General features: G+C 50.4%; 1 protein-coding gene across 1 annotated transcript in view; it reads left to right on the top strand.

The window, feature by feature from the left end:
• Window positions 1-25963, top strand: part of LOC129714318 (adhesion G protein-coupled receptor E2-like) — a 53852-nt gene extending 27889 nt beyond the window's left edge. Inside the window, exons 2-16 of the mRNA XM_055663858.1 lie at window positions 7362-7442; window positions 7826-7963; window positions 9034-9141; window positions 10799-10866; window positions 11029-11203; window positions 12460-12564; window positions 13821-14005; window positions 16197-16358; window positions 17328-17531; window positions 18054-18274; window positions 18779-18845; window positions 19836-19915; window positions 20405-20573; window positions 22258-22362; window positions 23989-25963. Coding sequence (XP_055519833.1) covers window positions 7362-7442; window positions 7826-7963; window positions 9034-9141; window positions 10799-10866; window positions 11029-11203; window positions 12460-12564; window positions 13821-14005; window positions 16197-16358; window positions 17328-17531; window positions 18054-18274; window positions 18779-18845; window positions 19836-19915; window positions 20405-20573; window positions 22258-22362; window positions 23989-24039 — 1919 coding nt within the window. The 3' untranslated portion in view covers window positions 24040-25963. The remainder of the gene's footprint in view (window positions 1-7361; window positions 7443-7825; window positions 7964-9033; window positions 9142-10798; window positions 10867-11028; window positions 11204-12459; window positions 12565-13820; window positions 14006-16196; window positions 16359-17327; window positions 17532-18053; window positions 18275-18778; window positions 18846-19835; window positions 19916-20404; window positions 20574-22257; window positions 22363-23988) is intronic.
• The last annotated feature ends 1470 nt before the right edge of the window (window positions 25964-27433 follow it).

Here is a 27433-nt window from a genome sequence, read left to right as displayed (position 1 = left end):
ACTGGAGTCGAGGACTGGAGCAAACACACACACACACAGCTGGGCCAGGGGGTCAGGCAGCATCTGTGCAGGGAATGGTGAGGTGATGTTTCAGCTTGGGGCCCTTCTTCAGACTGGTAGACTGGAATCATATTTCACACAGGAACAGGCCCTTTCACCCACCATGTTAATGGCAACCCTTTTTAGTTTAGTTTAGTTTAGAGATACAGCGCGGAAACAGGCCCTTCGGCCCACCGAGCCCGTGCTTCACCAGCGATCCCCGCATACTAACACTACCCTACACACTCTCAGGACAATGTACACTTATACCAAGCCAATTAACCCATAGACCGGTACGTCTTTGGAGTGTGGGGGGGAAACAGAAGATCTCGGAGAAAACCCACACAGTCACGGGGAGAACGTGCAAACTCCGTACAGACAGCACCGGTAGCCAGGATCGAACCTGGGTCTCTGGCGCTGTGAGGCAGCAGATCTACCGCTGCCCCGATAGATGATGTTTCAAGTCAGAAGAAAGGTCCAGACCAGAAACATCACCTTCCCATATCCCCCAGAGATGCCGTCTGACCTCCTTGACCTCTTTAAGGGGTTGGACAGGCTAGATGCAGGAAGATTGTTCCCGATGTTGGGGAAGTCCAGAACAAGGGGTCACAGCTTAAGGATAAGGGGGAAATCTTTTAGGACCCAGATGAGGAAAACATTTTCCACACAGAGAGTGGTGAATCTCTGGAATTCTCTGCCGCAGAAGGTAGTTGAGGCTAGTTCATTGGCTATATTTAAGAGGGAGTTAGATGTGGCCCTTGTGGCTAAAGGGATCAGGGGGTATGGAGAGAAGTCAGGCACAGGATACTGAGTTGGATGATCAGCCATGATCATATTGAATGGCAGTGCAGGCTCGAAGGGCCGAATGGCCTACTCCTGCACCTAATTTCTATGTTTCTATGTTACTCCAGCACTTTGTGTTCCATAGAATTAATTGACCAGCTTGTTAGATGAAGTTCTTGATTTGTTTTTCTGTGCTTGCATTTTATGTAAGGATATTTTATGTCCTTTCTTTGTAAGTCAGCATCTGCAGTTCCTTGTTTCTACATGATGGTGGAGGGTGGGTTTTTTTTCGGACTAGAGGCCTGTGACTAGCGGTGTGCCTCAGAGATTGGCGCTGGGCCCATTGCTGTCTGTTCAGCTAAGTTTAATTTAGTTAAGAGATGCAGCGTGGAAACAGGCCCTTCAGCCCACGTCAACCAGCGATCACCCGGACACTAGCTCTGACCTACGCATTAGGGACAATTTACAGAAGCCAATTAACCGACAAACCTGCCCGTCTATGGAGTGTGGGAGGAAACCGGAGCACCCGGAGAAAACCCACGCGGTCACAGGTAGAACATGGAATCTCTGTACAGACAGCACAATCGACAATAGACAATAGGTGCAGGAGTAGGACATTCACCCTTCGAGCCAGCACCGCCATTCAATATGATCATGGCTGATCATCCCCAATCAGTACCCCTGTTCCTGCCTTCTCCCCATATCCCCCCTTTAAGAGCCCTATCTAGCTCTCTCTTGAAAGTATCTAGAGAACCAGCCTCCACCGCCCTCTGAGACAGAGAATTCCACAGACTCACAACTCTCTGTGAGAAAAAGTGTTTCCTCGTCTCCGTTCTAAATGGCTTACTCCTTGTTCTTAAACTGTGGCCCCTGGTTCTGGACTCCCCCAACATAGGGAACATGTTTCCTGCCTCTAGTGTGTCCAAACCCTTAACAATCTGATATGTTTCAATAGGAATCCCTCTCATCCTTCTAAACTCCAGTGTACAAGCCCAGCCGCTCCATTCTCTCAGCATATGACAGTCCCGTCAGCCCGAGACAGCACCTGTAGTCAGGATCGAACCCGGGTCTCTGCCGCTGTGAGGCAGCAACTCTACTGCTGCGCCACCGTGCACCAGAGGACATCGTTTTAAAGTGATTTAATAGGAAACTGAGGGGATTTCTTTTCACACAGAGGGTGGTGGGTGTGTGGAACGAGCTGTCGGAGGAGGTCGTTGAGGCAGGGACTATCACCCTCCTTCTCTCCAGAGATGCTACCTGTCCCGCTGAGTTACTCCAGCATTTTGTGTCTATCTTCTGTTTAAGAATAAGGGGTTGGCCATTTAGAACGGTGACGAGGAAACACTTTTTCTCACAGAGAGTTGTGAGTCTGTGGAATTCTCTGCCTCAGAGGGCGGTGGTGGCCGGTTCTGTGGATACTTTCAAGAGAGAGTTAAATAGGGTTCTTAAAGATAGTGGCGTCACAACATTTAAAAGGCATTTGGACATGTCCGTGGATGGGACAGGTTTAGGGGGATATGGGCCATATGTGGGCTGGTGGGACTAGTGTAGATGAGGCATCTTGGTAGGCATGGGCAAGTTGGGCCGAAGGGTCTGTTTCTATGCTGTACGACTAGTTGCGTTTAGTTTATTGTCATGTGTACCAAGGAACAGTGAAAAGCTTTTGTTGCGTGCTAACCAGCAAGCCGAAAGCCAACACAGGATTACAATAGGGCTGTTCGCAGTGTATAGATACAAGATAAGGGCAGACTCAAAAAGCTGGGTGCAGAGATACTGCCTGTCCCGCTGAGTTACTCCAGCTTTTTGTGTCCATCTTCAGTTGCTTCTGCAGTTCCTTCCTACAGGAAAAGGGCGATGACTGGTGTGTCGGGAACATTATCAACCACACATTCCTGGGCTATGTGAAGTCTGACATGAGTGGTGTGGATCTGGGTCTGACACTCTCCCTGCAATGACATCGACTTGCACTGCTCCGATGCTGGCCTGTGGTTTAGCTGGATGCTAATCATTGTTTCCTCTTCCCTGACACACACGCAGTCACATCTACTGCTCACCCCCTGCTGGGGTTGCCAACTTTCTCACTCCCAAATAAGGGACAAAAGGCCAAAATACGGGACAAATTCCCGACGGCCATTCGTTGACTGACTGGGCCGTGGCTGGGTGAATGGTGAGTTGGCCCCGGGTGCTGGACTGCACACAAAGCCCAGCCGGGCGGGCCAGCTGACGAGTTTTGGCCCGGGTGCGCTCAAAGTCTGGCGCCCCATCCAACTCATGAACCAATGAGAAGGAAGGGCGGTGGTGTCGGCGGTAAGCGAAGGTCCGATGGTCGGACAGCTGGCTGGGCTGCCGACCGACCGACGGGGCCACGGGCGAGGTGCTGCTGCTGCTGCTGCTGCACTCCACGGGCTGCACTACGTCGGGACGGGTGAGGCGGGGCCGGACGCAACGCTCCGACCCGTCAGTCCCCTCGACCCGAATAGTAGCGGTCAAATACGGGACAGGGGCGGTCCCGTACGGGTCAAACCAATTTAGCCCAATATACGGGATGTCCCGGCTAATACGGGACAGTTGACAACCCTACCTCCTGGGACCATCGTGAGCCCAGTGAACAGCTTAATTCCCCCTCCTGCTGTGAGATTGCCCTTCCCCTCCCCTTCCCTCTCCTATAGATCTGCCCGTGAGTCGGAAGAAAGGTCCCGACCCAAAACCATTGTACACTCCCTGGGTCATCATCTGCTTTGATCTGTCATTTTCACACCTTAGCCTTCCACATCTCTCGTTTCCCACTCCCTTGAGTGTGCAGAAGGGTCTTGACTCAAAACATCACCCATCCCTTCTCTCCAGAGAGGCTGCCTGTCCCGCTGAGTTACTCCGGCATTTTGTGTCTCTCTTCTGCGCATAAACCCAGCATCTGCAGTTCCTACACGATTTGCCTCCATTACTCTGCTCTACAAAGACATACGGGTTTGGTCATCAGGTTATAAATGATTGGAGTAGAATTAGGCCATTCAGCCCATCGAGTCTATTCTGTCATTCAATCATTGGCTGATCTATCTCTCCCTCCTAACCCCATTCTCCTGCCTTCACCCCATAACCTCCGAGGCCCGTACTAATCAAGGTTTGAAGGATGTTCTGGTGTAGGAGATGGGTCCAGAGGAGGTTTACGAGAATGATCCCAGGAATGAGTAGCTTCATGTATAACGAGCATGATGACACTGGGCCTGTACTCGATGGGAGTTTCAATGGATGAGGGGGGACCACATTGAATCTTACCAAATAGTGAAAGGCTTGGATAGAGTGGACGTGGAGAGGATGTTTCCACTAGTGAAAATATCTAGGAGTCGAGGCCACATACTCAGAATGAAAGGACGTTCCTTTAGGAATGAGATGAGGAGGAATTTCTTCAGTCGGAGAGTGGTGAATCTGTGGAATTCTTTGCCACAGAAGGCTGTGGATGCAAAGTCAGTGGATATATTTAAGGCAGAGACAGATAGATTCTTGATTAGCATGAGTGTCAGGGGTTATGGGGAGGTGATAGGGGAATGGGGTTAGGAGGGAGAGATAGATCAGCCATGATTGAATGGGGGAGTAGACTTGATGGGCCGAATGGCCTAATTCTGCTCCTATCACTTATGAACTTTTGCTAGCATGCTGAAGGCTCCTGTGACACCGCACTGTCATGGACCAAGTACATTGAAGCCATAACCAAGAAGGCACATCAGTGCCTCTACTTCCTCAAGAGACTGTATGTGGCCAGTATATCAGTGCCTCCAGCAAACTTCCACAGATGTACCATGGAAAGCATACAATAGAGCTCAGTTTGGGGACAGCTCTGCCCAAGACCACAATAAATTGCAGAGAGGTGTGGGTGTAGTCCAGTCCATCGCACAGACCAGACTCCCCACCATTGAGACTGAAGCAAGGCTCCGAGCCAAAACGTCACCTGTTCCTTTTCTCCAGAGATGCTGCCTGGCCCGCTGAGTTACTCCAGCATTTTGTGTCTATCCCCACCATTGACTGCATCTACATTTCACGGTGTCTCGGAAAAGCAGCCAACATCATCAAGGCAGTGGTGGCCAATTCACTGGATGTGTTCAAGAGAGAGTTAGATATAACTCTCTAGGGCTAACGGAATCAAGGGATATGGGGAGAAAGCAGGAACGGTGTATTGATTCTGGATGATCAGCCATGATCATATTGAATGGCGATGCTGGCCTGAAGGGCCGAATGGTCTACTCCTGCACCTATTTTCTGTGTTTTTATGTTTCTATCAAAGAATGTAGAAACAAGGAACTGCAGATGCTGGTTTACTATCAAAAGACACAAAGTGCTGGAGTAACTCAACAGGACATGCAGAATCTCTGGAGATAAGGAATCAATAACGTTTCGCGTCAAGACCCTTCACCAGACTCAGGCAGCATCTCTGGAGAACATGGATAGGTGAGGTTTCAGGTCAGGGTCCTTCTTCAGACTCTGAAGACGGGTTCAGACCTGAAGTGTCAACCATCCATGTTCCCCAGAGATGCTGTTTGACCCGTTTAGTTACTCCAGCACTTGTGTCGTTTGTTTTAAACTTTAGCAAAGACTTGCCCCAACCCGGCCATTTCCCAAAGTGTTGTCAGTCGACACAGGGACCGCTGTCAGGTGGCCTTCTGTTGTTTCACACCACCACACGGTTGTGTACAAGCCGACTTTAAAAACCCTTCACTAATTTCCTTTGTGGCTCAGGTCATGCTGAAAGGAAATGGTTTGAGGGTGAGCATAGAACAGAACAGCACGAGAATAGACCCACAGTGTCTGGTGCCGAACATGACGCTAAAGGCCGTCCCACTTAGACGATTTTTTTTGGCAACTACAGGCAAATAGGCTATCGCCACATGGTCGCGGAGTGGTCGTGAGGCAGGCACCTAAAGAGTCGTAACGTTTTTCTGATTTTGAAGCGTTCAAAACTTTTTGGTGACTGTGGCCTTGATGTAGCTTGTCTTCTCCTGACGTAGGTGCTGTCGTAAGTTGTCGCCAGGATGATGCAGGTTGTCGCCAGGTGACGTTGGTTGTCGCTGGGTGCTGACCTCGGTGAATTCCATTGGTGAACCACCTACAACCCCCACTGACCTAGTGACTTTACCCCGAACACCTGACCCCATCACCAGTAACTCAGCGGGTCAGGCAGCATCACTGGAGAACGTGGATAGGCGATGTTTCGGGTCAGGACACTTCTTCAGACAAATTCTGAGTAAGAATCCAGGCCCAAAACCTCGCCATGATCTCCACAGATGCTGCCTGACCCATTGAGTTAAGTCGCCTGCTTTGCGGGCCATTGCCAGGGCTGTGGAACACATCCAGTCAAGTGCTGCCACCCGCAGGCTTGGGAGGAAATTGCGGCAGAGTTCAAAGCCCCAGTGAGGCACCAAGTTCAAGTTCATTGTCAAGTCCACACAGGCTGTGAGATGCAGGTACAATGGAGAATATTGCTGGCAGCAGCACCACCACAGGCAGATAGACCCCGTCAAACCTGCTAATCAGGGTTGTACTATGGCTGCTACATAGGGCCAGAGACCCGGGTTCGATCCTGACTACGGGTGCTGTCTGTATGGAGTTAAGAGTTCAAGAATTTTTATTGTCATGTGTCCCTGATAGGGCAATGAAATTCTTGCTTTGCTTTAGCACACAGAACATAGTAGGCATGAATACAGAACAGATCAGTGTGTCCATATACCATTGTATAAATATATACACACATGAATAAATAAACTGATAAAGTGCAAATAAACGGATTATGGGCTATTAGTGTTCAGAGTTTTGTCCGAGTTTGGTTTAATTGCCTGATGGCTGTGGGGAAGGAGCTATTCCTGAACCTGGTCGTTGCAGTCTCAGTCAGTACGTTCTCAGCGTGACCTGCGTGGGTTTTCTCCGGGTACTCTGGTTTCAACCCACACTCCAAAGAGTTCCAGGTTTGTAGGTTAATTGGCTTTTGTAAATTGTCCCTACTGCGTAGGATAGTACTGGTGTACAGACTTCATCAGTCTGAAGGAGGCTCCCGACCCAAAACGTGATTGTCCATTTTACTCCACAGAGGCTACCCGTCCTAGGGTGGCACGGTGGCGCTGCGGTAGAGTAGCTGCCTCGCAGTGGCAAAGACCCGGGTTCGATCCTGACAACGGGTGCTGTCTGTACGGAGTTTGCACGTTCTCCCCGTGATACTAGACCACGGCTTGAAAAATGCTTCACTAATTTCCTTTGTGGCTCAGGTCATGCTGCAAGGAAATGGTTTGAGGGTGAGCATAGAACTGAACAGCGCAGGAACAGAACCACAGTGTCTGCGCCGAACATGATGCTAAGTCATTCTCATCTCCTCTGTCTGCATGTGATCCATATCCCTCCATTCCATGCATATCAAAGGCGCTGTGAGGCAGCAACTCTACCACAGTGCCACTGATGTGTGTGCAACGATAAGCTAATCTGAACCTGAATCTGATCTGGATCTTAGATGTATTACTGGGGGAATATGTGCTAACTGACCTCTCTCTCTCTGCTTGCAGCCTTGTTGCTATACAGTCTGCTGGTGTACCCTGCCGTTCCTTCTGATCCCTGCTCCTCTGGTAACAGAGACAAGTGTCCGGGTAAGTCATAGCATCATAGAGTGATATAGCGTGGAAACAGGACCTTCAGCCCAACTTGCCCACACCGGCCAACATGTCCCAGATACACTAGTCCCACCGGCCCATATTCCTCCAAACCTGTCCTACCCGTGTACCCGTTTCTCAAACATTGCGATAGTCCCAACCTCAACTACCACCTCTGGCAGCTTGTTCCATACACCCACCACACTTTGTGTGAAAAAGTTACCCCTCAGATTTCTATTAAATCTTTCCCCCTTCACATTGAGCCTATGTCCTCTGGTCCTCGATTCCACTACTCTAGAGTACCTCTAGAGACTCTTCCCTGAGTCTCAGTCCGAAGGAGGATTGTGCCTGTACTGATAGTCTGCAATGTTGTTTTTCAGAGTCCGGCCTTTGTGGCTCACGGAAGTGCCCTCCCGGCTCATCCTGCAGGTCTAATGGCAGCGACTCCTACTGTTACTGTAAGACAGGGTTTCGATTATGCATGGGCTCCTGCACAACAGGACGTCCCTACTGTAAAGGTAAGCCCAATTCGTGTCAGTAGGCGGCACGGTGGTGCAGCAGCAGAGTTGCTGCCTCACAGCGCCAGAGACCCGGGTTCCATCCTGACTACGGGCGCTGTCTGTACGGCGTTTGTACGTTCTCCCCGTGACCTGCGTGGGTTTTTCTCCGAGATCTTCGGTTTCCTCCCACACTCCAAAAACGTACAGGTTTGTAGGTTAATTGGCGTGGTATAAATGTAAAAAATGGCCCTTGTGTGTAGGATAGTGTTAGTGTGTGGGGATCGCTGGTCGGCGCAGACTCGGTGTTTCCGCGCTGTACCTCTAAACTAAACGAACAAAGCTATCTATCCCACTGTTTGTTCACAAGTTCAAACATTGTAGGAGCATAATTCGGCCATTCGGCCCACCAGGACTACTCCGCCATTCAATCGTGGCTGATTTATGTTTCCCTCTCAACCCCAATCTCCCGCCTTCTCCCCGTAACCCCTGACACTCATACTAATCAAGAACCTGTTCATCTCCGTCTTAAAAATATCCATTGACTTGACCTCCACACCGTCTGTGGCAAGGAACTATTTCTGCAATGGACAGCACCCACTACACACTCACCTTATTCGGAACATTTGGGGCAGCATGGTGGTGCAGCGGTAGAGTTACTGCCTCACAGCGCCAGAGACTGGGGTTCCATCCTGACTACGGGCGTGTCTGTACGGAGTTTGTATGTTCTCCCTGTGACCGCGTGGGTTTTCTCCGGGTGTTCCGGTTTCCTGCCACATCCCACAGAAGTGCAGGTTTGTAGGTTAATTGGCTTTGATAAAAATTATGAATTTGTCCCCAGTGTGTAGGGTTTCATCAGTCAACGTGTTGAGTATATCATTTATCATTGTCACTTTTTGGCATATCTTTCATTCATTTGTTCTACATCCCCGTCTATTTCTCGCGTTTCCCTTTCCCCTGACTCCGAGTCACTTGCGACCTTATGAACCTCTGGGTTAAACGTGAGCCCCCCTCTCAGCCACCATGCAGGCTGAGGCAGGGACCTGCGGAGTCAGGAAGACGGTGGGCTTGATGTTCTGATCTATTTCCAGATGTGGACGAGTGCTTGAACTCGAGGAAATGTGGCCGGAAGGAGAACTGCCTGAACACCATCGGGGGATACTGCTGCCTCGCCGCAGGGACACACATCAACTGCACAGGTCAGGAGGTTGCTGCAGATGCCCATCGCACTGGGCATTCCACACCCTAGATGCCCAATGCCCCCTAGATGGGCTGATGCCACCCTAGGTGCTGATACCACCCAATATGGGCCAATCCTATTAGATTATTGATGCCATCCAAGATGGGCTGATGCCACTAGAGGGCTTGATTGCACCCAAGATGCCACCAAAGATGACCACATGCCATCCTAGATGGGCCATTGCCACCCTAGGTGTGCTGATTCCATTCTAGATGGCCAATGCCATCATAGATGGTCTGATACCACCCTAGGCAGATGCCACCCAAGAGGAGATGATGCCACACTAGGTGGGCCAATGCCATGCTAGATGGGCTGGTGCCACCTAGATTATCGATGCCATCCAAGATGGGCATTCCCCATCCAAGATGGCATTTCCTACCCGTGCTACCCTAGTTGATCGATGCCATCCACAAGGGCTGATGCCACCCAAGATGGCACCCAAGCCAGGCGACACTTCAAGGACAAATCACACCCCCTCTTCTCCCCTCTCCCAACAGGCAAGGGGTACAGAAGTGTGAAACAGCACACCTCCAGATTCAGGGACAGTTTCTTCCCAGCTGTTATCAGGCAACTGAAATGTCCTCTCACCAACTGGAGAGTGGTCCTGAGCTACTATCTACCTCATTGTAGACCCTCGGACAGATTTTGAATAGACTTTACTGGACTTTATCTTGCACTAAGCATTATTCATGTTATTCTCTCTATCATGTATCTGTACAATGTGAATGGCTTGATTATAATCATGTATATTCTTGCCGCTGACTGGATAGCACGCACCAAAAAAGTATTTTGCTGTACCTTGGTACAATATAGTAAAGTAAACTAAATATGGTAGACAAAAATGCTGGAGGAACTCAGCGGGTGGGGCAGCATCTATGGAGCGAAGGAATAGGTGACGTTTCGGGTCAACCCGAAACGTCACGTATTCCTTCGCTCCATAGATGCTGCCTCACCCGCTGAGTTTCTCCAGCTTTTTTGTCTACCTTCGATTTTTCCAGCATCTGCAGTTCTTTCTCAACCATTTAAACTAATGGACACAATATTGCACAGTCTGATGGTATTTGTTCAATTTTGAATATTCAGGGATGAAACTAATGTCTCAGGTTACTTTCTAAGCCCGAGGTGCAACAGGTAGAGTTTCTGCCTCACAGCGCCATAGACCCGGGTTCCATCCTGACCTCGGGTGCTGTCTGTGCGGAGTTTGCATGTTCTCCCCGTGACCAGCGTGGGTTTTCTCCGGGCGCTCCGGTTTTCTCCCACATCCCAAAGTCGTGCGGCTTTATAGGTTAATTGGACTCAGGTTGCCCTTGGTGTGTAGGGAGTGGATGAGAAAGTGGGATACCATGGAACGAGTGTGAACAGGTGATCGATGGTTAGCGTGGACTCGATGGGCTGAAGGGCCTGTTTCCACGCCGTTTCCTTCAACCAATCAATTATTGATTCTTGCTTAGTGCGCGCGCAGGTGTAATGGGGAGAAGGCAGGAGAATGGGGTTGAGGGAGAGATAGATCAGTCATGATTGAATGGCGGAGTAGACTTGATGGGCCGAATGGCCTAATTCTGCTTATATAATTTAGAACGTATGAATTAAACTAATCAGTAACTTCCTCGCCACAGATTGTGAAAGGGCCTGCTATAGTAACAAGACAAGCAATGCTACAAGTTCCACAGCATCGGATAAAATGGTAAGAGCTGCGAGCAAAGCAGAAGTGTCCCGACCCGAAACGTCACCCACTCCTTCTCTCCAGAGATGCTGCCTGTCCCGCTGAGTTACTCCAGCTTTTTGTGTCTGTTGTCTGTTAAAACGACTCCTAGTCTCCTGAACCATTCTCCCTCTCTGGTTACAGTGTATCAGTGCGTGTGAGATTCAGGAGCTGTACCAAACAGTGACAATGGTCAACAGCCGGTCTGTCCAGCTCGGCAGTGTGGATCAGTTGCTGGACAAAGCAGAGAGTATGATGATGTCCTTGGTCGAAGCTCCCGTCAATCAGCTTGAGGAACGGCAGTCGATGGAAGCATTTGGTAATGCACTCACGGATTGTCAATAACACTGTCTACACTTGCACCGGCACGGTGGCGCAGCGGGTAGAGCTGCTGCCTGAGATCCAGGCTCGATCCTGACCTCGGGTGCTGTCCTTGTGGAGTTTGCACGTTCACCCTCTGACCACCCGTATTTCCTCCGGTTTCCTTCCACGACCCAAAGTCTTGCAGATTTGTAGATTAACTGCCCCCACTGTAAATTGTCCCTAGTGTGTAGGGAGTGGATGAGAAAGTGGGATAACATAGAACTGGTGTGAATGGGTGATCGATGGTCACCACGGACTTGGTGGGCCGAAGGGCCTTTTCCCATGCTATGTCTCTAAACTAATATATTAGTGGGTTTTAGTGGTTCATAACTTCATAGGTGAATTAGGCCATTCGGCCCATCAAGATCATGGCTGATCTATCTTTCCCTCCTAACCCCATTCTCCTGCCTTCTCCCCATAACCCCTGACACCAATTAAGAATCTGTCAACGCCATCTTAAAAATATCCACTGACTTGGCCTCCACAACCCGCTGTGAGACTTCCCTCCCAAATCTTTCCACATCCCCAATCCTTTCCTCTCCTCGCATTTTGATTTCATGTTTCATGTTGGCAGACAATTTCCCTCCTGGGATAAATAAAGTTCTATCACGTCAATAGATAATAGACAATAGGTGCAGCAGTAGGCCATTCGGCCCTTCGAGCTAGCACCGCCATTCAATGTGATCATGACTGATCATCCACAATCAGTTCCTGCCTTCTCCCCATATCCCCTTTAAGAGCCCTATCAAGCTCTCTCTTGAAAGTATCCAGAGAACCGGCCTCCACAGCCCTCTTGAGGCAGGGAATTCCACAAACTCACAATTCTGTGTGAAAAAGTGTTTCCTCATCTCCGTTCTAAATGGCTTACCCCTTATTCTTAAACTGTGGCCCCTGGTTCTGGACTTCCCCAACATCGTGAACATGTTTCCTGCCTCTAACGTGTCCAAACCCTTACTAATCTTATATGTTTCAATAAGATACCCTCTCATCCTTCCAAATTCCTGAGTGTACAAGCCCAGCCGCTCCATTCTCTCAGCATATGACAGTCCCGCCATCCCGGGAATTAACCTTGTAAACCTACGCTGCACCCCATCGTATGGTATGGTTCCTGTCTTAAACTCGGGCTGCCAGTCTGATTAATCATGTCTACGTTACATAATTGTAGAATTGGATGCAGTCCATTCATACTAACAGTAATTCTTCCCTTTTTAGAAATTGGGATCAAACGTCAGATTAGTGTTTCAGAGCCTCTGATATTGTCGGTGATGGGCTACACTGTTGAGGTGGATGCAGCCGTACTGTCGGGAATGCGACCTGGTAAATGATTCAATAATTCTGCATTATCTTCCTTCCTACACCATAGTTCACTGAGACTGCATGCAAGAGTCTCCTGAAGCGGGGCCCGATCCAAGCGAGCCCCAGGCTGCTGTGGGGCCTGCTATTGCCTCTGTCTGGATTATCCAGCGAACTGTCGCCCCTCTCCTCGCCCACCCGCCCGCCTTCAGCCTTCGTGCCCCGGGGGAATGTAATCGTGTATAGCCTTTCCGCTGACTCGATAGCAAGCAGCAAAAAGCTTTTCACTGTACCTCGGTTAGCGTTGCCAACTTTCTCCCTTCCAAATAAGGGACAAACAGTCAAATTAAGAGTCAAGTTCCCGATGGCAATTCGTTGACCGACTCGGCCGTGGCTGGGTGAATGATGAGTTGGTTCGGGTGCTGGACTGCACATAAAGCCCAGCCGGCCGGCCAGCCGAGGAGTTTTGGCCCGTGCCACGCACAAAGTCCGGCACCCCATCCAACTCATGAACCGATGATCGGCCATGAGAAGGAGGGGTGGTGGTGTCGGCGGTAAGCGAAGGTCCGAAGGTCGGACTGCCGGCCGACGGGGCCACGGGCGAGGCGCTGCTGCTGCACTCCATGGGCTGCACTACGTCGGGACGGGTGAGGCGGGGCCAGACACAGCGCTCCGACCCGACAGCCCCCTCGACCCAAGTAGTAGCGGTCAAATACGGGACAAGGGCGGTCCCGTACGGGACAAACCAATTTAGCCCAATATACGGGATGTCCCGGCTAATACGGGACTGTTGGCAACCCTAACCTCGGTACACGTGACAATAAACTAAACTCAATTAAACTAACCTACCCACGGCATGGGTAAGCTTTTCACTGTGCCTCAGTATACATGACAATAACTGACTAGCTGACTAACCAACTAACTATGTGTAGGAAGGAACTGCAGATGCTGGTTTAAACCGAAGACAGACACAAAATGCTGGAGTAACTCAGCGGGACAGGCAGCATCTCTGGAGAGAAGGAATGGGTGATGTTTTGGGTCGAGACTTAACTAACTAACTAACTGACTGACTAACTAACACACAACGATGTGTTGAGATCAGTTGACTGGCAGGGTGCAGCGCGGGGCAAGGAGGGGGGTGATGGGCGCTGCTCCTGGCAGTGAGGCCTACCTGTGGAGGGATGAGCCGAGCGGGCTGGCATCAGATGATGTGGTGACTCCCTCTCACTCTCCCTCTCCCTCTCTCTCTCTCCCTCTCCCTCTCCCCCCCACACTGACAGGTCAGACAGCCGCTGCTGCTCTAATTGTACACAAGGAGCTGGACACATTTCTGCACAACAGCAGCAGAGCCGGGCCTGGCCATCAGGGGGCAGTGCTGAGCTCCAGGGTAATCACCATGGTGATTGGCAACAGGAAGAACAGTACTCTCAGCCACCCTCTCACCTTCACCTTCCTCCACAACAAGGTCAGTGACAGCCCTCTCCAGCAAAGATCCTATAGCGAGCAAGATTGATCACTTGACGACAAAGACGTAGTACGGTCATGGGCAGATTCATGGGTAATTTTCGGCCCCATTTCCGTAACCGGCTTCCGTCTCCGCACCAAAGATCCCGTAGCGGAGGAAAGATACTAGTGCGGAGACGGAAGCCGGTTACGGAAACATCCTCGTAAAAATAAAAGTTCTTTGGTAAAAACCTTCTCATTTTCAGAATTATAATTTATTAACACAAACTGTTCCCCCGCAACGTTGATTACACTGCAAGTCGTGTCGGGTCAGGTTACTGAAATGGATGAACAAAAGGCCAACGTTCCGCTCCGTTGCGTACTACACGTCAGCCCATTGCATTTAGAAGGAGTGGTCTCTCTTGCTCCGTTATAGGATCTTTGCTCTCCATGGTGCTGCCTGGAATCGATGGCCTGAGTTGCAGGGAGAGGTTGGGCAGGTTGGACAACATTGGCACATTGGCTTGGATAGAGTGGATGAACCAGAGGGTCCAGAGGAGGTTTACGAGAATTATCCCAGGAATGAGTGGGTTAACCTATGATCAGCATTTGACTGCACTGAGCCTGTACTCGCTGGAGTTTAGAAGGATGAGGGGGAACATCATTGAAACTTGCCGAATAGTGAAAGACCTGGAATGAGTAGATGTGGAGAGGATGTTTCCACTAGTGGGAGAGTGAGAGGTCACAGCCTCAGAATTAAAGGACGTTCCTTTAGGAAGGAGATGAGGAGGAACTTCTTTACTCAGAGGGTGGTGAATTCTTTGGCACAAAAGGCTGTGGAGTTCGTCAATGGATATTTTTAATGCATAGATAGATAGATTCTTGATTAATACGGGGGTCGGGGATATGGGGAGAAGGCAGGAGAATGGGGTTAGGAGTTAGGAGAGAGAGATAGATCAGCCATGATTGAATGGGGGATATAGACTTAATGGGCCGAATGGCCTAATTCTGTTCCTACCACTTATGACTTTATGACATTGGCTTTCATCAGTCAGAGCATTGAGTGTACTAGTTGGGAGGTACCCAAGTGCAGTTGTATCAGACGTTGGTGAGGCCGCATTTAGAGTAAGGTGTTCAGTTCTGGGCACCATGTTACTGGAAAGATGGTGTCAAGCTGGAAAGGGTACAGAAAAGAATTCTAAGGATGTGGTCAGGACTAGAGAACCTGAGCCATAGGGAGAGGTTGAGTAGTGTAGGAAAGAACTGCAGATGCTGGTTTAAGGTAGACACAAAGTGCTGGAGTAACTCAGCGGGACAAGCAGCATCTCTGGAGAGAAGGAATGGGTGATGTTTCGGGTCGAGACCCTTCTTCAGAGTTGGAGAGGTTGAGTAAGTTGGGACTCTACTCCTTAGAGTGCAGGAGGATGGGGGGTGATCTTACAAGAGTGTACAAAATCATGAGAGGAATAGTTCGGGTAGATGCATAGAGTCTCTTGCCCAGAGTAGGGGAATTGAGATTTGTGGTTTAAGGTGAGGGGAGGAAAGTTTTAATAGGAACCTGAGGGGTAACGTTTTCATACTGAGAGTGATGGGTATATGGAACGAGCTGCCAAGTAGAGGCAGGTACAATGACAACATTTAAAGGGGGTGGCACGGTGGCACAGCAGTAGAGTTGCTGCCTCACAGCACCAGGTTCGATCCTGACTACGGGTGCTGTCTGTACGGAATTTGTACATTCTCCCCGTGACTTTTGTGGGATTTCTCCAGGGGGCTCCGGTTTCCTTCCACACTCCAAAGACGTTCAGGTTTGTAGGTTAATGGGCTTTGGTAAAAATGATAAAATTGTCCCAAGTTTGTGTAGGATAGTGCTCGCGTACGGAGTGATCGCTGGTCGGCGCGGACTCGGTGGGCCGAAGGGCCTGTTTCAACACCGTATCGTTAAACATTTGGGCAGGTACATGGATAGGGCAGGTTTAAAGGGATAAGGGCCAAATGCGGACAGGTGGGACAAACATAGATGGGGCATGTTGGTCGGCATGGGCAAGTTGGGCCGAAGGGCCTGTTTCCACACAATGTGACTCTAAATGGAATCCAGTTTAGGATTGGATCTGCCTGGATAACATGCAGAACAATGACAGATAATGATAATAATAAGCCAATAATATTTTTATTATTAATAACGATGATGGTTTTCCTTCCCCCACTTTCGGCAGACCAACAAGGACAGTTTTTACATCACGTGCGTGTACTGGAGTCACAGCCGGGCTGGGAGTTGGTGGTCGACAGAGGGCTGTGACCTGGCCGGTTACAACGCCACACACACTGTGTGTAAAGCCAGCCATCTCTCCAGCTTTGCCATCCTCATGGCTCTCAAGGTAGATGGGGTGGCAAGGAAATACGGGCAGTGGGGATGGAGGGGTAGGCATGGCGGGGTGGGGGGTGGGTCATCAAAACTAAATCAGTCATTGTGGTCACGGTGGCGCAGCAGTAGAGTTGTAAAATGCAGAGACCCGGGTTCGAACCCGACTACGGACGCTGTCTGTACGGAGTTTGTACGTTCTCCCTGTGACCTGCAAAGGTTTTCTCCGGGTGCTCCGATTTCCTCCAATATTCCAAAGACGTACAGGTTTGTAGGTTAATTGGCTTGGTAAATGTAAAAATTGTCCCTAGTGGGTGCAGGATGGTGTTAATGTGCGGGGATCGCTGGTCAGTGCAGACTTGGTGAGCCGAAGGGCCTGTTTCCGCGCTGTACCTCGAAACTAAACTAAAACTAAACTCAGGCAGCATCTCTGGATAGAACTAAAGGGACGGGTGACATTTCGGGTCGAGACCCTTCTTCAGACTGGTTCGGGAAAAGGGAAATGAGAGATATAGTCGATGATGTAGCTCTAGAAATGAAGAGCAATGAATGAAAGATATGCAAAAAAGTGACGCAGATAAAGGAAACAGGCCATTGTTAGCCGTTAGTTGGGAGAAAACGAGACCTTTGTCCGCTCTAGAGAGTACCTCCACTTTCCAAACATGGCCACTGCACCAAGATGGCAGCAGATGGAGGAGATTAGGGTTGCCGGGGTAACGGGCCTTCAAGGCCAAGATAAGCCTGCACTCAGGAGTGCAGTGTGGGGGACTTTAGAGCCCTCCGTGAATGCTGGTCACAACAGGGGGTCGAACGCATTGTAGATCAAAGATGGCATGATTGTATTATAATGATTGTCTGATGTAATGTGACTATTGAACATTTTGTGGTGCACTGTAAAATGCAAATACTGAATAAAGACCTTGTTACAAAGGGAAAAACAAACTGTGACTGACTGTGTGACGGTGTGTCTGTCGTGTACCCACAGGAGCTGCCAGCCGTGTTTGAGGTGGAGATAATCACATACGTGGGTCTGAGCGCCTCTCTGCTCTGCCTGCTGCTGGCCATCACCACCTTCTACATCTGCCCCTCCCTGAAGGACACTCGCTGCTGCATCCACCGCCACCTCTGTCTCTGCCTCTTCATGGCCGACTTCATCTTCCTGCTGGGCATCTCTCAGACTGGCAACCCGGTGAGTGGGTGGGTGAGGGCACCGTGCCCCATAATAGTGGGCATGAGGGGGGTGGGCAATACCCCCCTCCCAGGAGATACCCCTGGACATCGCCTCACGGAGACAGCACTGGCCATCTGCCCCCTCCCGCCCTTGCTCCCCTTCCCCTGCACCCCTCTCTCCCTGTCCTTGGCACCTCACTCCCTCCTCATCCCTACTCCTCCCTCATCCCCCCACCCACACCTCACCCTCTCTCACCTCTCCCCCTCCCTCCCCCTTACTCCCCCCACTCCCCCCCTTACTCCCCCACTCCCCCCCCCCTTACTCATCCCCTCATCCCCCCCCCTCGCCCTTAGACCCCCCCCCTTACTCCCCCCCCTCCCCCCCGCTTACTCCCCCCACCCCCCCCTTACTCCCCCCTTACTCACTCCCCCCTCACTCCCCCCTCCCCCTCTCTTAGACCCTCTTCCCCCCTTACTCCCTTACTCCCCCACCCCCCTCCCCACTGTCCTGACCCCCTCCTCTCTCTCGTTGCCCCCACAGGTTCTGTGTGCAGTGATCGCCGCGACGCTGCACTATCTGTTCCTGGCGGTCTTCATGTGGATGTTTCTAGAAGGCGTGCAGCTCTACCTGCTGGTGGAGGTGGTGTTCGCCACCAAGGTCCCATTCGAGCGCCACATCTACTGGATCGGCTACGGACTGCCCGCCGCCATCGTCGCCACCTGTGCCGGCATCCACGTGCACGGATATGGCACCCCCACCGCGTGAGTCTGCACTTTCACCCCAGCCCCCTGGGTCAGTATCCACCCATCACTCTCCTGGCTTTGTCCCACCACTGGGAACCATTTTGCCACAGTGGGCGGCACGGCGGTGCAACGGTAGAGTTGCTGCCTCACAGCGCCAGAGACCCAGTTTCAATCCTGACTACGGGCGCTCTCTGTACGAAGTTTGTACATTCTCCCCGTGACCTGCGTGGGTTTTCTCCAAGGTCTTCGGTGTCCTCCCACACTCCAAAGACGTACAGGTTTGTAGATTAATTGGCCTCAGTAACGTTGTAAATTGTCCCTAGTGGGGCGTAGGATAGTGTTAGTAGGGATCGCTGTTCGGCGCGGACCCGGTGGGCCGAAGGGCCTGTTTCCATGCTGTATCTCTAAACTAAACTAAACTAAAAACATAAGTCAGGGTGGTGGGATGAGGGGTTTGGAGAGGTACAGGGCAGTGCCAGCTGGTGCCCACGGTCCTGACCATCTGATGTCCTCTCGTTGCAGGTGCTGGCTCTCAACGCAACATTACTTCACCTGCAGTTTCTTTGTGCCAGCTATCTTCATCTGTGTTGTAAGTTGTACCCAAATGCCAACTACCGTCACCGGTATTGAGGGAATGCAGCGTCATATGCTGAGAGAATGGAGCAGCTGGGCTTGTACATTCTGGAGTTTAGAAGGATGAGAGGGCATCTTATTGAAACATATACGATTATTAAGGGTTTGGACACGCTAGAGGCAGGAAACGTGTTCCCGATGTTGGGAGTGTCCAGAACCAGGGGTCACAGTTTAAGAATAAGGGGTAAGCATTTAGAACGGAGACGAGGAAACACTTTTTCTCACAGAGAGTGGTGAGTCTGTGGAATTCTCTGCCTCAGAGAGCGGTGGAGGCAGGTTCTCTGGATGCTTTCAAGAGAGAGCTAGATAGGGCTCGTGAAGATAGCGGAGTCAGGGGATATGGGGAGAAGACAGGAACGGGGTACTGATTGGGCAATGATCACAATGGTCGACTCCTGCACCTATTGTCTATTGTCCCTGTGTGCTGGGCACGTCGGTGGAGGGGAGGGGGCAGGATGAAGGGACGGCTGGTTTAGAGGGTTCGGCTGGGAGGGAGGGGGGGGCAGGATGGGACAGAGGGCATTCGGAACATGAGGCTGCGACGGCGGAGAGGGTGAGTGTGAAAGAGGGCGAGGGAGAGGTGTGGGCGGAGGGGGGAGTGGAGGGATGGAGAGAGGGTGATGAAGGAAGACGGAGAGAGGGAGCTCGGTGGAGGGAGACAGATGGAGGGGAGAGGGAATGGGGGAGGGTGGTGACGTGAGGAGAGGGAGCAAAGGTAATGGGGGAAGAGGTGGAGGGAGGGAAGGCTTGTTTCTACACTGTATCACTCTATGACTCTTGTAGGGGGATTCAGGGCCCACCAACACCTCCCCAGTGCCCTTGCCGGTGGTCCATTGAGACCCTACCTTTGCCTTCAGCCTGACCTCCCACAGCATCCATTGTAAATTGGGGGTTGTTAGTTTGGGATGTCTCAGATCATTTATTTATCTTTTTCTTTTCTCTGCAGGTTAACCTGATCATCTTGTGTAGAACGCTGATGAAATTGTCACACGTTATTTCGGACCAGCCAAAATTGAACAAGAACAGGTAAATTGTAGACACTGGGAACTGCAGATGCTGTGTCTTACAAAGAAAGACACAAAGTGCTGGAGTAACTCAGCGGGTCAGGCAGCATCTCCGGAGGACGTGGATAGGTGACGTTTGGGGCCGGGACTCTTCTTCAAGCTGATTGTAGGAGGGGGGAGAAAGCTGGGAGAGAGATGGGGGCGGGACAAAGCCTAGTTAGTGATAGGTGGATACAGGTCAGGGGTTGTGATTGTAAATATGGAGATGAGAGTGTGATTGCAAGTGTGAGTGTGATTATAAGTGTGAGTGTGATTATAAGTGTGAGTGTGATTATAAGTGTGAGTGTGATTATAAGTGTGAGTGTGATTATAAGTGTGAGTGTGATTATAAGTGCGAGCGTGATTACATGTGAGTGTGATTATAAGTGTGAGTGTGATTCTAAGTGTGTGAGTGTGATGTTCACCTGTTTTCTCACCATGCACCATTGAGTACGTGCGTGTCTGTTTACAGAGTGTTTACCCTGACTGCCCTTGGGCAACTGGTGATTCTGGGCTCCACCTGGATATTTGGTGGATTATTCATTGAAAACGCAACCGTCCCAATGATGTACATCTTCAGCATCCTCAACAGCTTCCAGGGGATGTTCATCTTCGTCATGCACTGTCTCATGAGGAAGAAGGTATGGCCACAATCCCTTGAGTCAACTATCATGTGTTGCTTCCACACCAAGGTGACGGATCTACTGGGCTTTTGTGGCCAACTGCAGCTTGGTCTGTAAAATGGCGCCATGTGGGTGGCACAGCGGTAGAGTTGCTGTCTCACAGCGCCAGAGACCTGGGTTCGATCCAGACTACGGGTGCTGTCTGTACGGAGTTTGCACGTTCTCGTCACCTGCGTGGGTTTTCTCCGGGTACTCTGGTTTCCTCCCACACTCCAAAGACATACAGGTTTGTAGGTTAATTGGCTTTGGTAAAATTGTAAATTGTCCCTTGAGCGTGTAGGACAGTGTTAGTGTGCGGGGATCGCTGGTCGGTGTGAACTCGGTTGGCCGAAGGGCCTGTTTTGTGCTGTATCTATAAACTAAACTAAATAAAAAACTGAACTTAATGGAGCATCTTGCATGTGAGCTGTTGTGTACAGTCTGTACTAACTGAGGGATGATGCTTTTTTATAGTTTTGTTTGGAGATACAGCATGGAAACAGGCCCTTCGGCCCACTGAGTCCACGCCAACCAGCGACCCCTGTACTCTAACACTATCCAACACACACAAGGGACAATTTACAATTTTACCATACTAATTAACCTACAAACCTGCATGTCTTTGGAGTGTGGGAGGAAACCGGAGCACCCGGAGAAAACCCACGCAGGTCACGGGGAGAATGTACAAACTCCGTAGTCAGGATTGAACCCGGGTCTCTGGTGCTGTGAGGCAGCAACTCTACCGCTACGCCACCGTGCCACCCTCTTATGGTTCTTTGCTGTCGAGTATGCACTGCATGGTGCAATTCTGTAGCACAATCCACAGATGCATAGTCGCCATATTTTGGTGAGGTTTACAAACAAAAATGTCCAAATTCCAAAGTCGGGTCCATGTGCAGGATGTACTGGAACCCCTCTCCCCCTCCTCACCCCCCCCGATCCAGGTAAGCCCAGGTAAGGTACCTGGACTAGGTAAAATCATGAGAGGAATAGGTTGGATGGATACACAGAGTCTTCTACACAGAGTAGAGGAATCGAGGACCAGAGGACATAGTTTCAAGGTTAAGGGGTATAGATTTAATAGGAATCCGAGGGGTTACTTTTACCACACAGAGGGTGGTGGGTGTATGGAACAAGCTGCCAGAGGAGGTAGTTGAGGCTGGGATTATCCCATCGTTTAAGAAACAGTTGGACAGATACATGGATTGGACAGGTTCTGACAGTTATGGACCAAGAACAGGTAAGTGAGACTAGGGTAGCTGGGACATTGTTGGCCAGTGTGGGCGAGGTGGGCCAAGGGCCTGTTTCCAGACTGTATCACTCCATGACTAAGTAAGCCCCAGATAAGGCCAGGTAAGACCCAGGTGAGGCCAGGTAAGACAAGTTAAGCCCAGGTAAGGCTAGTTATGTCCAGGCAAGCCCCAGGTAAGACCAGGTGAGGCCCAGGTTGCTGCAGGCCGGCGAACCCACATCCCTCTCCTCGCCTGACCAATGTCCGGTGCTAGTCTCGCTGATCTGCGCCTATCTACTTTGTGATTATTGGCATGAAAGCTTATTGTTAACGGAACAAAAATACGAAGCTGAGGTCAGGATTGCTGGCCTGAGCCTGCCTGGTGTTTGTCGGAGGCTCCAATATGAATCCTGTGTGTCTTTGTACCAACAGGTGAGAGAGTGGTACCAGCGAGGCTTCACAAAATGCTTCACGAAGTGCTTCGCTCGGCCAGTTAGATGGACACCAGTCGCTGCCTCCACCACCTCCTCCAACCAGGTACAAGCTCAAAGGCTCTTGGTGCGGGAGAACTTTGGAGACAGCCATTTTCTTAATTAGTACGGGTGTCAGGGATTACGGGGAGAAGGCAGGAGAATGGGGTTCGGAGGGAGAGATAGATCAGCCATGATTGAATGGCGGAGTAGACTCGATGGGCCGAATGGTCTAATTCTGCCCCTATCACTTATGAACATGCCTTCTTGTGTATGGAATTCTGGATTTGCGGGAGTGGGGGTCGTGCAGGGAAATGGTGTGCTTGTGGAAGATGAGCCATCTTGGTGAATGGTCTGGATCAGCCATGACTTGATGGGCCGAATGGCCTAATTCTGCTCCTATCACCTATGACCTTATCCATCGTTCTGTTCCTCTTGTCATCGCCAAGGCTTGTACTGAGGCCGAGGACAGTCACAAAATGCTGGAGTAACTCAGCGGGACAGGCGGCATCTCCGGAGGGAAGGAATGGGTGACATTTCGGGTTGAGACTGCTGCAATCTCCACCCCCATCCTAGTTCTCCGACTAGTTCTACTGTCCTCCTGATTAAATATTACTAGTTGTATGCCACATTGTCACCTTCCCCACAGCTAACAATGAACCATTCTACATTTCCTTATCACCATTGGCTTTGGTTTTTCTGCTGCAAAAACTGAAGGCAGAGGGTGAAGAGGAATCTTACTGCAACTAAGAATCTGCTTTTTAAAAAATCGGCAGGAAGAAGTCGACTGGACTTATGTTCACCAGAATTTAGATGTATGAGAGGGGATCTTAAAGAAACATGGACAATTCTTAAGGGATTGGACAGGCATCAGATGCAGGAAAAATGTTCCCCATGTTGGGAGAGTCCAGATCCAGGGGTCACACAGTTTAAGAATAAGGGGATGGCCATTTAGGACTGAAATGCAGAAAAACGTTTTCACCCAGAGAGTTGTGAATCTGTGGAATTCTCTGCCACAGAAGGTAGTTGAGGCCAGTTCATTGGCTATATTTAAGAGGGAGTTATATGTGGCCCTTGTGGCTAAATGGATCAGGGGGTATGAAAAGAAGGCAGGTATGGGATACTGAATTGGATGATCAGCCATGATAGAAACATAGAAAAATAGGTGCAGGAGTAGGTCATTCAGCCCTTCGAGCCTGCACCGCCATTCAATATTTAACCAGGAGAAGTCTCATTGAGATTAAAAATATCTTTTACAAGTGCATATGATCATGGCTGATCATCCAACTCAGTATCCCATCCCTGTCTTCTCTCCATATCCCCTGATCCCTTTAGCCACAAGGGCCACATTTAACTCCCTCTTAAATATAACCAATGAACTGGCCTCAACTACCTTCTGTGGCAGAGAGTTTCAGATATGATCATATTGAATAGCGGTGCAGGCTCGAAGGGCCGAATGGCCTACTCCTGCACCTATTTTCTACGTTTCTATCTTGTTTTAACTGATCAGGAGTACCTCTCCAAATTTAGTTGTATTTCTAAGAACAATGACAATAAAGGCTTGTTATTATTATTATTATTATTATGATTATTAAACAGGGAACCGCAGATGCTGGTTTAAAAAAAAGGTGTGAAGGTTTGTAAAGTTGGATGGTTCATGTCACACTGACCTGCTGCTTGTCTCTGTCCCCAGGTCAGGAGAAGTGTCCAGGAAACAGAGTCAACTTCGGGAGAACCCCAGTGAGGGGACGGAGGAGACGATGGAGCGTGGTGGGCCGTCCTGTGCCAGCGAACACCCCTCACCCGCGTGTATCCTCGCATGCTCCCGCACACTCACCCTCACCGGCCCATGGGTGCCCAGGGTCACACAGAGTCACTTCTCTTTAGTCACTGTGTCGCTCCAGTTCCTGACCCCCCCCCCCCAAGCAGTGCCGCAGGAGTTTGGCGAGGAGTTCCTCCGAGCACCCCTCTCCCCCACGTATCTGGGGCGACACGATGGCGCAGCGGTAGAGTTGCTGCCTCACAGCGCCAGAGACCCGGGTTCAATCCAGACGGTCTGTACGGAGTTTGTACATTCCACCCGTGACCTGCACGGGTTTTCTCCGAGATATTCGGTTTCCTTCCACACTCCAAAGACGTGCAGGTTTGTAGGTTAATTGGCCTGGTGTAATTGTAAAGTATCCCTAGTGTGTGCGGGATAGTGTTAGTGTGCAGAGATCGATGGCTGGTGGGCCGAAGGGCCTGTTTCCGCGCTGCATCTCTAAACTAAGCTAATACGTCATTCCACAGGGACGGAGACCAGAAACTTTAGCCACAACCCTTGACACTGTCTCACCAAGGCCCCTTGGACTAGACCATGGGCTAGACGACCATGTGGCCACCTTAGACCTCCCTGACCATAGAGATCTTGGCTACGTATATCTCAAGATCCTCTAGTTCCTCATATTCCCAACTCACAAAGATGCCTGGCAAGAGACTATTTAACGATATAACTGCAGAGCACGTCACACCAAGGGACTAATCCTTCTTTCATCTGATGCTGGTCATTGGAACTACTGGGCTGTTTGTAAGAAAATAATTTTGCTGTGCATTTGTAACTATAACAATATAGCAAAATCGAACCATTGAGAACGGGAGCCTAATTGCAAACTTTAGTGACTTTAGCGGGACAGGCAGCATCTCTGGAGCAAGGAATAAGTGATGTTTCTTCAGAAGAAGGGTCTCGACACGAAATGCACCCATTCCTTCTCTCCAGAGATGCTGCCTGTCCTGCTGAGTTACTCCAGCTTTTTGTGTCCATCATCGGTTTAACCCAGCATCTGCAGTTCCTTCCGACACACATACTTTAGTGGGTTTGTTTGACATACTCAGCATTTGGTCATGCCTGAACCATGGAAATCTCTTCCCTTCAGTGTAAGACCATGGATCGCAGTGGATTTAATGACAACCGCTGATCGAATGAGCTGTGTTTATAAATTCAATTATAATTCTTCGTAGGCATGTTAAAAGTACATGTTTAATGTGTATCACTGAGAGAGGGGAGAGAGACAAAAGCAGAGAGGCCACTGAAGGGTAAAAAGAAAAAAGACTGTGTCAGAAGGAACTGCAGATGCTGGTTTAATCCCAAAGTGTTGGAGTGACTCAGCGGGACAGGCAATGTCTCTGGAGAGAAGGAATCGGTGACGTTTGGGGTCGAGACCCGTCCTCAGACCGAGAGTTAGGGGAGAGGGAAACTAGAGGTGTGAAAAGGTACATAACAAATCAGAGCCGGCACCGACGATCAAGGAGAGGTGGAGCCCACAATGGTCCATTGTTGGCTGTGGAAGAGGTGATAACGAAGGGACACTGACAGATTTCTCCAGAGATGCTGCCTGACCCGCGGTGTTACTCCAGTTTATTGTGTCTGTCTTCAAAGAGGCTGTTTGGATTTCGAAGTAGAATTAGTCGGATGTAAGAAGAACTAAAAAAGTGTCTTTTACGGGGAAGGGTAAACTGAACTAAGATTAAAATTAATGAAGGAATGTCGTACGGGTAGAGTAAGAATGAACTTTAATATTGATGTACATATATGTTATAGAAGATTCTATGTTAAGATATGAGCTATTAAATATCACTAAAATATTGATCATGATTTAAAATATGCTTGCAGAATGAAATAAATATTTCAATATAAACCAGGTCATCATTATTTTACATGCCACAAGATGGTACATACATGGTCATGGCATTATTGTATCCTCATAAGGGCCATCACAGTCTACCCCGCCATTCAATCATGGCTCCTAACCTCATTCTCCTGCCTTCTCCCCGCAACCTCTGACACTCATACTAATCAAGAATCCATCTATCTCTGCCTTAAAAATATCCATTCTGTGGCAAAGAATTCCACAGATTCACCACCCTCTGATGAAAGAAATTCCTTCCCATCTCCTTCCTAAAAGAACGTCCTTTAATGCTGAGGTTATGGACTCTGGTCCTAGACTCTGCCACTAGAGGAGAAAAGCTTTGTGTTGCATGCTGTCTAAACACATAAACATATAAATATAAGTGTACGGGTGATCGCTGGTCGGTGCGGACTCAGTGGGCCAAAGAGCCTGTTTCCACACAGTATCTCTACAATCAAGTCAAGTGTTTTATTGTCATGTGTCCCAGACAGAACAATGACATTCTGACTTGCAGCAGCACAACACAATATGGAAACAGTACACTGTGGACAATATAATAAACGAGAAATAAAAGTTGTGTCTGTATACACACACAACTAGGGATAATTTACAGAAGCCAATTAACCTACAAACCGGCACGTATCTAGAGTGTGGGACTCCTCCCCTCTCTCCATCTCCCTCTCCTCAACCCTCTCCCTCTCCCACCCCCTCACTCACCCCCATCCCCCCTCTCTGCTCCCACCCCCAACCGCCCTTTCCTCTCTCCACCCACCCCCTTCCCCACTCTTCCACCACTCCGCCCTACCCTTCCCCACTCTTTCCCCCTTTTCTCCCCTCTACCCCTCCCTCCACTCTCCCCTACCCCTTTCCCCCTCCACACTCTTCCCCCTCTCTCTCCCCTTCCCCCTCTCCCTCCATCCTCCCACCCTCCCCCCCCCCTCTCCTCCTCCACCGTCCCTCCCTCTCCATCTCCCTCTCTCTCCTCGCCCACTCTCCCTCCTCCCCCTTCCACCTACCCACCTCTCCCTCCTCCACCTCTCTCCCTCCCCCACCCCCTACCTCCTCTATCATCTTTGATGGTGACAGCGTGCGAGGCCCCGCCTCCCCAAGCATGCGCGGGCGGCCGCAAGGTGCTCGCGCCGGCTCCAACTGTCAACGTTCCCGCGCGCGGCTCCAGCGTTAGACGCCCGTTAACCTCCCGCCGACCCAACTATCGACGCCCGTTCGCTCACGGCCTCCAGCTGTTGACACTCCAGCCCGCCCGCCTTCGCCCTCTCAATGGTCGGCGCCCATCAACTGCCCGCGCCGCCCCCACCCCCCCAGCTGTGTCCGCCTCGACACTGTCGACGCTCGCTCCCGCCCCGCCCAACTGTCCACGCTCGCTCTATCCCCGCCCAACTGTCGGCGCTCGCTCCCGCCCCGCCCAACTGTCGGCGCTCGCTCCCTCCCCCCCCCCAACTGTCCACGCTCGCT

Source organism: Leucoraja erinacea, chromosome 39, assembly GCF_028641065.1.
Source record: "Leucoraja erinacea ecotype New England chromosome 39, Leri_hhj_1, whole genome shotgun sequence".
Classification (NCBI taxonomy): domain Eukaryota; kingdom Metazoa; phylum Chordata; class Chondrichthyes; order Rajiformes; family Rajidae; genus Leucoraja; species Leucoraja erinaceus.
Note: the sequence above shows the minus strand (reverse complement) of the source record. Positions and strands in the feature narration are given on the sequence as shown.